The sequence below is a fragment of the Neoarius graeffei genome, chromosome 18 (assembly GCF_027579695.1).
Source record: "Neoarius graeffei isolate fNeoGra1 chromosome 18, fNeoGra1.pri, whole genome shotgun sequence".
Lineage (NCBI taxonomy): Eukaryota > Metazoa > Chordata > Actinopteri > Siluriformes > Ariidae > Neoarius > Neoarius graeffei.
Window position 1 is genome coordinate 1,398,707 of NC_083586.1, and position 15,465 is coordinate 1,414,171.

At 43.9% G+C, this 15,465-nt stretch overlaps 4 protein-coding genes and 1 pseudogene across 4 annotated transcripts; 3 read left to right on the forward strand and 2 right to left on the reverse strand.

Moving 5' to 3' along the window:
* Positions 1-4,571: 4,571 nt before the first annotated feature.
* On the forward strand, positions 4,572-5,147 carry LOC132865923 (histone H1-like). Its single transcript, XM_060898428.1, has one exon. The coding sequence runs from the start codon at positions 4,575-4,577 to the stop codon at positions 5,145-5,147; it is 573 nt and encodes a 190-aa protein (XP_060754411.1). The 5' UTR covers positions 4,572-4,574.
* A 491-nt stretch (positions 5,148-5,638) lies between these two features.
* On the forward strand, positions 5,639-6,005 carry LOC132865914 (histone H2A-like; annotated as a pseudogene).
* A 543-nt stretch (positions 6,006-6,548) lies between these two features.
* Positions 6,549-8,344, forward strand: LOC132865888 (histone H3-like). Its single transcript, XM_060898399.1, has 2 exons — positions 6,549-6,809; positions 8,022-8,344. The coding sequence occupies exons 1-2, from the start codon at positions 6,549-6,551 to the stop codon at positions 8,190-8,192; spliced, it is 432 nt and encodes a 143-aa protein (XP_060754382.1). The 3' UTR covers positions 8,193-8,344.
* Positions 8,345-9,303: 959 nt separating this feature from the next.
* Positions 9,304-9,976, reverse strand: LOC132865906 (histone H2B-like). Its single transcript, XM_060898414.1, has one exon. It carries the CDS (start codon positions 9,689-9,691, stop codon positions 9,317-9,319), a length of 375 nt encoding a protein of 124 aa, XP_060754397.1. The 5' UTR covers positions 9,692-9,976; the 3' UTR covers positions 9,304-9,316.
* Positions 9,977-10,178: 202 nt separating this feature from the next.
* Positions 10,179-10,655, reverse strand: LOC132865919 (histone H4). The gene has a single exon (XM_060898425.1). The coding sequence runs from the start codon at positions 10,626-10,628 to the stop codon at positions 10,317-10,319; it is 312 nt and encodes a 103-aa protein (XP_060754408.1). The 5' UTR covers positions 10,629-10,655; the 3' UTR covers positions 10,179-10,316.
* Positions 10,656-15,465: the final 4,810 nt, after the last annotated feature.

Genomic DNA, 15,465 nt, shown 5'->3' on the forward strand with positions numbered 1-15,465 from the left:
TGAGCGGGGCTGTTGGAGTTGCATTTCGACTACAACCGCGCTGAACTGTGCTGGCTGGAAGTGGGTGGACACATTGGGTGGAGTTAGCGAAAGTGGGTGGACGTCAGGTGATGTCATTAGGCAGCGCAAACAGTGACATCAGTGACCTTTTAAGCGGTAGTCTCACAACCCGGAGAGTAAACAATAAACATGGAGGACATGGAGTCGTTAGTGTTGCTGGTCTTGGTGCTGTGGCTTGTTGTCGCTGACAACGCCAACAGATACTGGCAAGAGCGTATAGATGAGGCGAGGCGCATAAGGCTTCATAATTCTCGTAATTCTCCTTCTTCCGGGTTTACGGTGTTTACAGATCCCAGCGTGCTCGCGGGGCGTGTGAGTACACTCCTCCTCACCAATCAGTGCACAGGGGAGTGTCTGCTCACACCCCTAGCCTCACTCAGCTCGGTTTGGCTTGCTTCAGCCCCACTCCAAAACCGTGGGAGTTTTGGGGGCTGAGCAGGGCTGAAGCGAGCTGAAGTGAGCTGAAAAAGGGTAGAGGAAAAGGGCCATTAGAAACACGTGGTCACAGGGCTCAACAGGCCTCACAAACACCTTAGCTAAACACACGGCTAATTCTTTTGTTCTATTAGCCTCCAGGGCTAATTGTATTGTCTCAAGGGATCACAAGGCCTCCACCACGTGGAGTTAGCTACACAGAGCTAATCTAGGCCTACACAAACACGTGGCCTCTCACAAACACACCTTTAGCTAGCAACCAGAGCTAAATCCTTTGTTCTCAAACCCCACGTGGTGACACACCCTCCTTAGCTAGCATTCCTTTGTCTTAGCTTAGCCACACGAGGTTAATCTAAGCACACACACGGACATACCTAGCTAGCATCCCACGCTAGCCTTCTGCTCAGGCCATAGGGCCTTTCACACACCAGGCCTGACACACACAAACACATCTTAGTTAGCACACAAAGCTAATCTTTTGTTTTCACCACAACACACACACACACACACACACATCTCACTGTTTGTATATATTTCAACTGCCATTATTCATTTTTATATTTGTTATAATAAATTCATTTATTATTGAAACTGTGTGTCTTTATTTGTTGTGTCTAACAATATCTTTGAAGTCCCCAATCTCCAAGAATTCAAAGGTGCATATGATTTATGTAATATGGTAAGTGATCATAATAATTTGGAATATACCATAACTTAGCTGTTTGGTAATTTATTATTATGCACCAAAATTAATGGTATTAATTAATGAGACTGATTCCATAAGTGATTTAATGATAATATGAGACTGATTCAATGAAAATGATTCACTGAAAATGATTCAAATGAGACTGATTCAATTTAATTATTAACCTTCAAATTTAATGAGACTGATTTAATGAGATTGATCACTCAATTACCCAAATGTACCCACAACGTGAAGAAACAGAAAGGCCATCCAGAGTCACTGTGGCATCAGAAAGCTTACTTCTAGCTGCATGTGGTCTGAGTACAAGTACTTCAGTCTTGTCAGAGTTAAGCAGAAGGAAATTAATAAGCATTGTTTATTGTTTATTTGCACATAAAAGAAAAGTCATTTTGTTAAAACAGAGAAAAAAGGACATGCAGGGGAAGACCAGAAACCCCCAAGGTTTTTCAAGGGTTTTCCCCTATACTATGATTAATTACTGTATGGTCATAACAATTTCGGTGATTATAACATGCATACATAAATAAATGAGATCAAACAAAAGATAAAAGCAAATCATTATCGAAATACAAGAAAATTAGGGAAAACTAACGAACTAACTAACTTATGAGATAATACAATCAAATAACATATCAAATTAAACAGAAGTTAAAGAAAAACAAATACACAATTTAAACTAATAAGTAATAAATCATAAGTACATAGTAGAAAAAGTAAAAAAAAAAGTAAATACCAAATCTTTACATATATAAGTAAACCTAAACAAGAAAAACAAACAAATCAGGAGGTGGTAGTTGGCTTGTCTATGAAGTCATTTTTTATATATTTTTTGAAAGTGGGTAGGGACAAACAATTTCTTAGGGATTGACTTAAACTGTTCCATATGGAGGGGCCTCTAAACATTATTGTGAATTGCCTTAGATTAGATTTTGTCATTATTGGCCTTAAATTGTTTTGCTGTCTGGTACTATGACTATGGATATCTAAATTGAATTTGAATAAATCCTTGTAATGCTCTGGTAAAAAAGAACTTTTATGGATTACTTTATGAACGAAAATGGCTGTTTGAAGTTTGTTTACCGTATGTCATATACTGTCAAGACTTTCAGATCGTAAAATAGAGTCACTGAGTTTGCTAAGAAAGGGACATTTGATGCAATTCTCACAAAGTGCTTTTGTAACTGGTACAGTGGTTTGATGGAAGTAGTATAAGTATTTACCCAGATAATATTGCAATATGATAACAGGAGTATATCAAGCTGTAATACAAAGTCATAAATATTTTACGTGAAAGGCAACTTGCAACTTTTCTTATGATTCCAATATTCTTCTAAATCTGTTTGCAAATATGAGCAATATGAAACTTCCATGTGAGTTTTTCATATATTATGACTCCAAGAAAATGTGCATTAATTACCTGTTTAATGGGTTTGTCATCTATGAATATCTTAGCCATTTCTATACTGTATTTCTTATTTCTTTCTGTAAAGATTATGAAATTTGTTTTATCTATATTGATGGACAACTTATTTGCCTTGAACCAGTGATTTAGCTTGCCTAGTTCATCATTTATCATTATTATAATTGTATCAAAATTTTTATGAGACATGAATAGATTAGTATCGTCTGCAAATAGTAATGTAAAGAGTTTGTCTGATACCAATGCGAGGTCATTCACATAAATCAAGAACAAAAGAGGACCAAGTATGGATCCTTGAGGGACTCCACATGTTACAGTTTTATGGGATGAGACAAAACTATTACTAAAAACATATTGCTTTCTATCGGACAGATAATCTTTTAACCATTGTAAGGCAAAACCTTTAAAACCACAGGAGTTTAGTTTATTGAGTAGTATATTGTGATCTACAGTGTCAAAAGCTTTAGATAAGTCGAGAAAAATTCCGACGGTAAATTCGTTATTTTCCAGCATCCAGTGTTTAATGTCCTTACAGCTGCCCAAAGTGATTCGTGTTAGGGTTATAGCTGCACAAAGTGATAATTTTCAGGGTTATAGCTGCGCAAAGTCATAATTTTTAGGGTTATAGCAGCACAAAGTGATAATTTTTAGGGTTATAGCTGCGCAAAGTGATAATTTTTAGGGTTATAGCTGCACAAAGTGATAATTTTTAGAGTTATAGCTGCGCAAAGTGATTATTTTTAGGGTTATAGCTGCAAAAAGTGATAATTTTTAGGGTTATAGCTGCACAAAGTGATAATTTTTAGAGTTATAGCTGCGCAAAGTGATTATTTTTAGGGTTATAGCTGCACAAAGTGATTATTTTTAGGGTTGTAGCTGCGCAAAGTGATAATTTTTAGGGTTATAGCTGCGCAAAGTGATAATTTTTAGGGTTGTAGCAGAGTGATTATTTTTAGGGTTATAGCTGCGCAAAGTGATAATTTTTAGGGTTATAGCTGCTCAAAGTGATAATTTTTAGGGTTATAGCTGCGCAAAGTGATAATTTTTAGGGTTATAGCTGCGCAAAGTGATTATTTTTTGGGTTATAGCTGCGCAAAGTGATAATTTTTAGGGTTATAGCTGCGCAAAGTGATAATTTTTAGGGTTGTAGCTGCACAAAGTGATTCGTGTTCAGGTTATAGCTTTACAACATGATTCGTGTTAGAATTATAGCAGCAGGAAGGAATTCCACAGTCGGGTTCACATCTCTTTTGATGTCGTCCGAGTAGAGCTCCAGGAGTGTGGAATAAAATAACCAAAAGGCTGCAGCAGAGTCTCCGCCTGGCCTAGTCTTCCTGTTGGCACATCAAATTCCACCAAATCCAACACCACAACTCACCCACATAGATGGACACACACACACACACACACACCCCTGACACCCAGGCGCGCACACTCACTCCAAAGTTGTGCTTTCCACAGCACAAAAGCGGCTCCGTTTCCAAAACTTCACACTACACTCGGACAGTAGAAATCCATCAGGGTCATTGACAGGGCTCTCCTTCCTTCCACTCAGCCCAGAGCGCTTACAGCGGCCACGCTGTTTCTCAGCCCGTTTTTACACAGGGCATCGCACAAAACGCGCAGCCCGCCGGCTCGAGCCACACCGTGCTGTTTTATGGCCACTGCGCGACACGCTCGGTCTGTACCTGGGCCTGCTGGAGCTCGGGAGAAACGAGAAAGCCCGTTCTCGCTAAACGTGTGCTCGATCACTTTGGATCTTGTCTTCCGAGTCTTATTTTCGCCGAGAAACGCTGTGAGAAAACACAAGTGCGAGTGTGTGACGGAAGCGCGCTCACTCAGCGGCAGCACGGTTGAGTCTCAAATGTTCTCATGAGCGCTTTTAAGCCCCGCTCCCGGCCTCCGTTTCCCACACAGCGTTTCACTCGCTTCCGCTACTGAGCTCTGAGACAGATGGCAGAACTCGCTCCCGCCGCCGCGCCGGCCAAAGCACCCAAGAAGAAAGCAGCTTCAAAGACCAAGAAATCAGGCCCGAGCGTCGGCGAGCTCATCATCAAAGCGGTTTCTGCGTCGCAGGAGAGGAGCGGTGTGTCCCTCTCCGCCTTGAAGAAAGCTTTACAGGCCGCCGGATACGATGTGGAGAAGAACAACTCCCGCGTTAAAATCGCCGTCAAGAACCTTGTGAGGAAAAGCGTCCTGGTGCAGACCAAAGGGACCGGTGCGTCTGGCTCTTTCAAGCTGAACAAGACGCAGACCGCAGGCAAGAAAGCCGCGCCCAAAGCCAGAAAGGCGGCCGCCAAAAAACCCACCGCGGCTAAGAAGCCCAAGAAGGTAGCGGCCAAGAAGTCTCCTAAGAAGGCAAAGAAGCCCCCCGCCAAGAAAGCCACCAAGAGCCCGAAGAAGGCGAAAAAAACGTCGACCCCCAAAAAGGCTGCCAAGAGCGCGAAGAAGACAAAAACTGCCAAGCCCAAAGCCGTAAAGCCCAAAATGGCCAAGGCGAAAAAGGCGGCCCCCAAAAAGAAGTGAACGTGTTTGATTAATGTTTTCTTTCCCTAAACGGCTCTTTTAAGAGCCACCCATGTTTTTGTTAAAAGAGCAGTATTCCATATTCACTCAGGATATCAGATGCTGCTGATTGTTGTGGAGTTGATTCCTGTGACAGGAGGGCTGTCATGAACTGAGAGTCAGGGCTGATGAAACTAATAATTTAGATTTCTATACATCGATATATATATATATATATATATATATATATATATATCGATATATATATATATATAATTTAAGTTTATCTATATGCCTACATTCCTTTCTTTCCTTTTTTTATCTCTCTCACACACCCGTGTGATGGTTGTCACGCAGGCTGAAGCTGGAATTTGATGGTATGTTTGTGATTGGTTCTTCTGCCACAATGATCTTAACCAATCGTGCGTGGCAGTGTTGTCTTTATCACAGAGGGCATGAGCTGCAGCGCTTTTTATTTCAGAGTTGTTCCTGCAACAGATCTGAGCAGCAGAATGAGCGGAAGAGGAAAGACCGGTGGTAAGGCTAAAACTCGTTCATCCAGAGCCGGACTCCAGTTTCCCGTGGGCCGTGTTCACAGGCTCCTGCGGCGCTGGCGCTCCAGTTTATCTGGCTGCCGTGCTGGAGTACCTGACTGCTGAGATCCTGGAGTTGGCCGGTAACGCCGCTCGTGACAACAAGAAGACTCGTATCATTCCCCGCCACTTACAGCTCGCTGTGCGCAACGACGAGGAGCTGAACAAACTGCTCGGCGGAGTGACCATCGCTCAGGGTGGTGTGCTGCCGAACATTCAGGCGGTGCTTTTGCCCAAAAAGACCGAGAAGGCCGTCAAGACCAAATAAACTCACCCACTGCTGCATTCGTCAGTCCCCAAAGGCTCTTTTAAGAGCCACACATCTATGCTCAAAAAGCACACTTTTTTAAATCCTTTCCCAGGTTTTGGGGTATTTCATAGCTCTAGCATAGAAGGAGTTCATAAGCAATATAATCATGTGGTGTTAGTAGTAATGATGCATTTTATTTATAAAGCATTTTAGTCGTAATAGTATAACACTAATAATAGTAGTGTGATGGCTATAAAGGAAGGTTGATGGGTGAAAATAGATTATGACGGCGCTGTCCGTGCGGCGATTGAACCTACAAAACGCGCTAAGCTGCGCTGTTGGCTCTGCGGAGCTGCGCGAGCGGCAATAAATTAGGGACGGGTGTGGCTGTATTTCAAACTGTGTCGGCGGGAAAAGACGGTCCAATAGCGAATAGGTGACGCAGCGTGTTCTCTCCAATGACAGGCGACCGCGTTCAAGACGCCCAATGAGCGCAGGGCGCTGTTAGAGTTGAAAAAGCCAGCGTCCGCCGGCGTTGTTTATTCTGTTTCTCATCTGTGAAGTGTAGAGCTCGCCGCCATGGCAAGAACCAAGCAGACGGCCCGTAAATCCACTGGTGGCAAGGCGCCCAGGAAGCAGCTTGCCACGAAGGCTGCCCGCAAGAGCGCCCCCGCTACCGGCGGCGTGAAGAAGCCTCACCGTTACAGGCCCGGCACCGTGGCTCTGAGGGAGATCCGCCGATATCAGAAATCTACTGAGCTGCTCATCCGTAAGCTGCCCTTCCAGCGCCTGGTAAGAGAAATCGCTCAGGACTTTAAGACCCCGTCCACACGTAGCCGGGTATCTGCTAAATCGAAGATATTTTTCTACGTTTTGGCCTGTCATCCACATGAAAACACATCAAAAACGAATATTTAAAAAAACTCCGGGCAAAGTGAAGATTTTTGAAAACTCCGTGTATGCCTTTTCGTGTAGACAGAGATAACCGGAGTTTTGCGTTTTAGAATGTCACAATCTGCGCCAAAAAAATGACAACAAATCTGCCCTGACGTCAAACGTGCGACCTTTGTTTACTGCAGAAGCCAGATTAAGCATGGACTTAAGCTAGCCGCACACCACGGCGATCCACGCGGTACCGAACCGACCCATTTCAGAGCCGACTCCCGACAGGGCACGCACATATCCCCCGACTGTTGACGAGTGCAGTCGCGATTGAAGCGACACGTGACAACTTAATAGCTTTGTGATTGGCTATTGGATATAGTTACTGTTAAATCCAACACTTGAAGAAGCTACAGGCTGAATTACAAATGACACAACACGGAATATGTAGCGCACTATCTAGGCTGCATGAGCTATTATTTCCAACCTTAAATAGTGCACTTATATAGGGGAGTTAAAGCGATTTGGAATTCAGCCACACAACTTGAGCAGAGTGGCTTTCCAGCCCGCTGTGTCTATGGATAAAGCTTCAGTCTATGGAATTACAGTATATACCTGCATTAGGTGCTACCAACACGTATTTCTCGCGCTAGAAATTGTGTTTAATGATGTCACGTGTTATATGCGAAAGATATGATTGGCTATTGCTAGCGACTCTCGCCGATCAGTCTGGCTCCCGATTAGTTTTTCGAATCGGCTGTGAGATGAGTCGGTACCATCGAAAACTAGTCTTTACGCCTGACTCGCGACTTCAGTTGGCTCGGTACGCTGAAAATCGGCGTAGTGTGCGGCTAGCTAAAGAGTAATGGATCGGAGTAGTGCCTTGAAAGCGTTAATTATTGTGCAGGTGCTATTTACATGTTTAATTTTAGAAGCCCAACTACTGCTCCAAGAGCACAGGCGATGTGATTAGGGGGTAGGATTTGGGGAAATGATGCCATCTACAGGTTTGGAATGCTTATGAATGTGATTGAAAACGCAGATGTTCGGTTATGTGTGGAAGGGATTTTTTTCGAAGACGAGGTGGTGTGGATAAAACATTTTTATAAACGGAGGGGGGGAAAATGTTCGGTTTTAAAAATACCCGGCTACGTGTGTACATGGCATAAGACCGATTTACGCTTCCAGAGCTCGGCTGTCATGGCACTGCAGGAGGCGAGCGAGGCATACTTGGTCGGCCTGTTCGAGGACACTAACCTGTGTGCCATCCACGCCAAGAGAGTGACCATCATGCCCAAGGACATTCAGCTGGCACGCCGTATTCGCGGAGAGCGCGCTTAAACGCGGACTCCGTCTAACGCACACAAAGGCTCTTTTAAGAGCCACCTCACTGTCTCACAGAAACGAGCCCGTCTCCATCCCCTGCACGGAACACCGTTCTGTTTGAGCTCACGGTTCGAGTGGAGTCGGAGCAGTGAAACAGAACAGCTGTTAGGACACACTGGCCAGAGTTCTAGAACTCCTCGCGGTTTGACTGACAGGTTTTTGTCCCCGTCCTTTTAGATATTGTGTCTGAGCGCCGCTTCAGTAATCAGAAGAGAGAAGCAGAAAGTTTTCTCCGCTGCTTGGAAATGAGCAAAGGTAATGTTGTATTTAATAATTGGTCTATATGTATCAAGGAGGGGCGGCACGGTGGTGTAGTGGTTAGCGCTGTCGCCTCACAGCAAGAAGGTCCTGGGTTCGAGCCCCGGGGCCGGCGAGGGCCTTTCTGTGTGGAGTTTGCATGTTGTCCGCGTGGGTTTCCTCCGGGTGCTCCGGTTTCCCCCACAGTCCAAAGACATGCAGGTTAGGTTAACTGGTGACTCTAAATTGACCGTAGGTGTGAATGTGAGTGTGAATGGTTGTCTGTGTCTCTGTGTCAGCCCTGTGATGACCTGGCGACTTGTCCAGGGTGTACCCCGCCTTTCGCCCGTAGTCAGCTGGGATAGGCTCCAGCTTGCCTGCGACCCTGTAGAAGGATAAAGCGGCAAGAGATAATGAGATGAGATGAGATGTATCAAGGACAAAACCTTGTGCGTATTTCAATACATTTATCACTTTACACGTTTTGTGTTTTTAACAATGGACATTGTCACAAGTCAGATTTCCATTTATCTGCAGATACAAATAAAACATCTTAAATAACTCAGTGCAGCACCCATATAATTTTTACTCGGTTATTTTCGCTTTGTAAGTAAAATAGCTCCTTTATTTACTCATTGATGGAGGTCGGTTTTCTTGATGTGGCAACTTTTCTCGCTGTATCTCCCGTAAATATATTTTTATTCAATTCTGCATTTATTTATGCAACAAGGGAACAGCACACAGAGAGAGAGAGACACGAATTTGCTCTTCTATGAGAAAGTGTGTGGCTCTTAAAAGAGCCGTTGGGTTGCTGAAGACGGCCGCAGCAGCAGCAGCGCGCTTTACTTAGAGCTGGTGTACTTGGTGACGGCCTTTGTGCCCTCGGACACGGCGTGCTTGGCCAGCTCGCCAGGCAGTAAAAGGCGCACAGCGGTCTGGATCTCTCTGGAGGTGATGGTGGAGCGCTTGTTGTAGTGAGCCAGACGAGAGGACTCACCGGCGATACGCTCGAAAATGTCATTGACGAAGGAGTTCATGATGCCCATAGCCTTAGACGAGATGCCGGTGTCGGGATGAACCTGCTTCAGGACCTTGTACACGTAGATAGCGTAGCTCTCCTTCCTGGACTTTCTGCGCTTCTTGCCTCCTTTACCAGCCGCCTTGGTCACGGCTTTCTTGGAGCCCTTCTTGGGCGCGCTTTTAGGTGGCTCGGGCATGGCGCTGCTCCTCGGGTAAACTGGAAGAGAATGAATAAGGCCCGCCTCGCGGCCGCTCTATTTACAGGTCCGCAGTGTAATTAAACACGACGCAGGAACATATTTTATTGGCCAGAGTTCCAAACCTCCTCATACGGGGCGCCTCCTACCGCTCCGCCCACTTCCTTCCCCTCCGCCTCGCTTTGTCTCCCTTCCCGCCGTTTTATATTCACAGCACTGATGGAAGAATTTTATAGATAAGAATTCATTCCATTCTTATATTTCTATTACCACCATCTGAAGCGTTTCTCTCTCACACAGCTTTCATATAGAAACGGTTAAGTATTACTGATGTTACTCGTGTCTGTACTTTTCTGTTCTCTGCTTCATTTTAAATAGACTTTATTTTCATTCAGATTTGCATCAAACAATACACATTAGAACGAGATTTCGTTGCTGTGGCTCAGTGTAGTGCAGAACGAAACAGCAAGTATATTACCTGAGAATTTAAAAAAAAAAATTATACACACACACTGCTTTTCTTTTTCCCCTCTCTCACACACTCTCACGGAGAAAGAGCTCTTTGTGGATGTTTGGGTGGCTCTTAAAAGAGCCGTTGCTTTGGTGCGGTTCAGTGTCGGAGCGTTTAACCGCCGAAGCCGTACAGAGTGCGTCCCTGGCGTTTCAGGGCGTACACCACATCCATAGCGGTGACGGTCTTTCTCTTGGCATGCTCCGTGTAAGTGACGGCGTCGCGGATCACGTTCTCCAGGAACACTTTCAGCACACCGCGGGTCTCTTCGTAGATCAGGCCAGAAATGCGCTTCACACCGCCACGGCGAGCCAGACGGCGAATAGCCGGCTTGGTGATTCCCTGGATGTTGTCGCGAAGAACTTTCCGGTGCCGCTTAGCGCCTCCTTTCCCGAGCCCCTTGCCGCCCTTTCCTCTGCCAGACATCGCGCTGCTCTCTCCAAGTCAAGCCGCTCAGTTCATGTCACTGCGCAGCACCCACAGCCTTTATACACTCTCTACAGGACCGAGTTGAGACCCGGAGTGGGCGGGCCTCAGGCCTAAGAACAACGGTCCCGCAGTAAAACAAATTCAAAAAGAAACAGAACGCCACAGCTTTTCACTGGCGAGCGCATTCTTCATCCTTTCTGTGCACAGAAACATTATCATTCACATTATTTTTTACGCCGTTATGATCGGCTGAGCGAACTGCAAACAACTGCCGACAGATCATGGTCTGCTCATGCGCAGTTACTCCCTGTCAACAAACAAACAGCCATCACTGTAATGAGGTTAGTAAAAGCACTCTGTGTTTGTGCAACATTGGCGTTCCCTTTTGAGCCCGTCTGTGGCTTCAAGGCCCGGATTCTAAACTCCTCGGTCCACTACAGCTACAGGTCACAGAACACAGAACCTTATTACTCGGCCCGGCACTCAGCTCTGATCCACACCGATGTCTGTGTACACTGTTAACAGAGCCGACGCTTCACCCCACAAGCACCCTCGAAAAAACGCTGCCTTGTTTTTCTTCCTCCCCCAACCTAAACGCTGGGTCGAGGCTGTGGGGTCATATTCTTGGGTTATTTTAACTCATTCTGAGTTGCTTTCTATAACCCAGCTGCTGGCTTAGTGGTTGAGGACAGTCAGATATGATGCAATCTACCCAGCAGCTGCGTCCATTTAAATTGGTCGTTATAGTATTTGCGCTACATTACAATAAAAAAAATCTATTCTTCCAACTGTCCCGTCCAGTATCTTTCAAAATGCACTGGGAAAGGGCTGATTTTGGAGGGCAATAAACAAAGTGGTTTCAGCGGATCAGCAGAGTGGCGATCCACAGACAGAAGGGAACCGACAGGGAAGGGAATGGACAGTCAATGGGACAAGGAGCCACAAGCCATAACCAGCTCCTGCCCCTGCTGATTTTCAGCGATGATTGATTGTGAATGATCTCATTAATTAACGAAAACAAATAATGCTTTGTTTGTGACGACCATGTTGTGTAGCTTTGTGTAGTTTTAACAGCTAGGCATTGTCCAGTGTGCTCAGGCACGGTCACTTCTAATCTTGCGCAGCTGTTGGGCTGCTGTTGAGTCGAAACACCCCAGCCACTGGGTCACACTACATTTAAAAGCACTGTTTTTTCCCCAATGAACAGTCTTTGTGCCCGGGAAGACGATGACTGGCAAGGGGGCAGTTTAAAGCTACACAGATTAAGGGTTGTAATATTATGATGTGCTTATACAAACTCTCCCTGCTGTAAAGGCAGCAAAATTACATGGAAAAATGTATTCACAGTTAGCCAGTTTGCATGGTGATACAGGTGGTGAATGTCAATCCTTATTTGTATTGACACAGATATCATCAAATGTTATGACATGTTGCTGCTACTTTTCTTCATTGAGACAGACATGTTGATTTTGTTTTGACAGATGTGTGTTTTTCTTGCAGCCTTTGTATGCATATAAACGGACAGCTGTGTCAAAAACAAACTTGCAAAATAGGAGCTTCACGAGCTCACAGATGGTTTTGGAGGTAAATGTGTAATTGCTGGAAGTTTCTGCAATGGAAAACTACAATACTTACATTTATCAACAATAGTAAGTACACAATAGCTTGTGTAGTGACCACTTTGTTGGAGGTAAGACAAATAAAATTAGCCAGAAAAGGCATTACATTGCTGTTAACATTCCATTCTAGTTTACTGTAATTATGATCTGGCAGCTATTTACACCGGATCCAGTGTAAATAGCCGCTGGAACCAACGTCCGAGGTTCCGGAGCGCGCTCGCTCGCGGCCCTGCCGGAGCCGGCGGCCGCGGAGCCAGCGCGCGCTCGCTCGCGGCCCGGCTGGATGTTGGCTCCGGCAGCTATTTACACTGGATCCGGTGTAAATAGCTGCCAGATCATAATTACAGTAAACTAGTAAATACAGTTTTCTGCATCTCGCTCCTTTTTCTTTTATGTTTGTCGCCTTCCTCGCATTCAAACCGATTTGAGCCGAAGTCCACTACATGTCCAAAATGGCGGTCGCGTTTACGAAGGTCATGTGACTGAAAAGGGTCCATAGCCAAGATGGGGGAGGGGGTGTCCCTGACACAGATGACCTGGTACAAGGGATTGCACTCAGCTATTCAACCCTGCACATGTGACGTAGTCAGACGGCAATCATAACATGCCACTTTCAATTTCCAAGTGGTGCCGTCCCACCTGGGACGGTTAAGATAAAATAATTTTAAAATAGACAAAATAGTTATATAAACATCAATGAACATGCCACTAATTTATCTAAGTTACCAGCAGCAGCACAGAAAGGAATGCAATAACAAATATCAGACCTTACTTTATCAGCTCTCACAATCTATAAAGTTCTAAATTCGCTGCATTTTCACCAACACTAACTTCATTCTTAAACTCCAAGTTTCATTTACAGGGAAATCTTATTCATTTCACCAGTTGGGCAATATAAACCAACATGCAGAACATCAAACCCATCTGTCAAAATAAAGCCAGCGCTCTAATGAACACACTCAGCACTGTCTACTCTCAGGCCTTTTCTTCTCTATAAACACAATGCTCACAGTAAATGGGGGTTTAAGGCCCATCATCTTCCCAATCTGGGTTACAGTAAATGTATATACATCTACACTCTGTTCTGACCAGATCGATGTATTTATTTAGCTTTGTGATTATTTATTTTGATTATTTTTGATCTAACTACTTAATTTATTACATGTCTACAGTATTCCTCAATTCACACTCCAGTGTTGATCAAACTGCCATGCAGTACAGTGGGTTGAACGCAGGCATTAATACACAATGGTGACAAATAAACCCACGCTCTTCACATCTCTCATGGATGAATGGGATGGGAGCGGCACACATCCATATCCTACATTACAATTATTGGATCATTTCATTATTTCAACCAATTTATTGACTGAAAATGCAGCGAGTCAAGTTTCCAAATGTGGCCACATGAGGGAAACCAACAGCCATCCAGTACAACATAAGTTATTATTATTATTAATAAATACATTTTCTAACAGGCAACAAGCCTCGCACTGATAAGCCCCCCCCCCCCCAGCTATTTCCTACAGATTTATTGCTGAAACGCTGTGACTTTAATCAACAAAGGGAACGTGCACTTCCTAAACGTGGCCACACAATGGCAGTCAAGAGCCACGCAGAACACACAGCGCTGTCTCACACACCCATTATTATTTACATTATTCATCAATCTTTAGCATTTCTCCTAGTATTTCCCTACTTAGTTAATTTATTATTATTGTTATTATAATTATTATTATATGTGTTTCTACATTTCTCAGTATATAGATGTTAAACCGGATTTGTCCTCAGGAGCGAGCTACAACTAGTAGCCGAAGGTCCAAAGGAATTTAATTGTTTCTTCATAAGCATCATTTTCATTTTTCCAAAACTTTCCGCAATATTCTCGCTGTTCCTAACAAGGCAGTCTTTTGGAGATGTTCTATTTTAATACTCATGTTGATCTTTTTAATCCACTGTCCTAACTTATTCAGTTCATTCAATAATTAGGGGTACATGTCATGTCCACAGGTTGTGTTTATACATTTTACAAAATATTCACTTCAAAAATTATCAATTTTACATTGGTACACATTCTTTTTTAATTTAATACAAAACGTCAGCAAGTCCCATCGTTTATTTTGCAGAAATTGCGTACAGTACATTGGAATTTTTTTTTTTGTGCTGTCCAATTTGTTAAAGGTCAAGGTTTGCTCTCCAAATTAACAGTAGGATGCATGTTTTTGTATATTATTTTCATAATTTTTGTTGAAAATAACCATTAAAACACGATAAAGGTGTTTTTAAATCTATTTGACTCACTACATATTCATTTATTCACTTTGCATGTGTCCGAGAAATCTCTGTCAACTGTGTTCGCCACTGGCAAAAACCCCTTTAACTCAGCAATGGTTTGCTCCAAAGTCACCTGTCCAATAGCATGTGATGTCACTTCCTAGAGTGGAGGAAATTTTAACTTCAGTGTGGTCCATCTTTTCTCCTCCTCGTCAATATTTCATCAATATTATTGTCTGCACATAGAGTGGGTTAATTGCTCGTCAACTGTTATCAACATGTTGACGTGCACTTGATTTAGATATTATATTTGCAACACTATAGAGAAAGATTGTTTAAACAGATGTTGATCAAGGTCATGAGGTGACATGTTAGCACCTAGCAGCTAGCACAAGGGCCTAAAATGAAAGAAATGTCGTGTTACCCATCAAGTGTTGGTGGAGTGGAAGAATATGTCTGCTTTGGCACAATCAGCTCATCAAAAGAAAAGGGCCCCGCAGCCATATGGACCCATCTATCCCCTATGGACCCTTTTCACGTGACGTCACGACAAACGCAGTCACCATTTTGGACATGTACTACCAGTAGTTTACCACAGCCAGCATTGAGGAACGGCAGCAAAGAAAGTGTTTATTTTCAGCAAGACTTCCATCATGCCACTATGTTGTTGTGCACCTGGATGTAGTAACCATCAACAAACAAGGCAAGGGTTATCATTTTATCGGATCCTGGTAGATGCTGACCGACGGAGAAGATGGATAGCGGCATACCAGCGCTTGTGTAGTGACCACTTTGTTGGAGGTAAGACGAATAAAATTAGCCAGAAAAGGCATTACATTGCTGTTAACATTCCATTCTAGTTTACTGTAATTATGATCTGGCAGCTATTTACACCGGATCCAGTGTAAATAGCCGCCGGAGCCAACGTCCGAGGTTCCGGA

Bases quoted from the DNA above. Each gene is read 5' to 3' on its own strand.
- LOC132865923 (XM_060898428.1), top strand. From the start codon at position 4,575: ATGGCAGAACTCGCTCCCGCCGCCGCGCCGGCCAAAGCACCCAAGAAG.
- LOC132865888 (XM_060898399.1), top strand. From the start codon at position 6,549: ATGGCAAGAACCAAGCAGACGGCCCGTAAATCCACTGGTGGCAAGGCG. The intron at 6,810-8,021 runs GTATCTGCTAAA...ACATGGCATAAG, and splicing joins CCCCGTCCACACGTAGCCGG to ACCGATTTACGCTTCCAGAG.
- LOC132865906 (XM_060898414.1), bottom strand. From the start codon at position 9,691: ATGCCCGAGCCACCTAAAAGCGCGCCCAAGAAGGGCTCCAAGAAAGCC.
- LOC132865919 (XM_060898425.1), bottom strand. From the start codon at position 10,628: ATGTCTGGCAGAGGAAAGGGCGGCAAGGGGCTCGGGAAAGGAGGCGCT.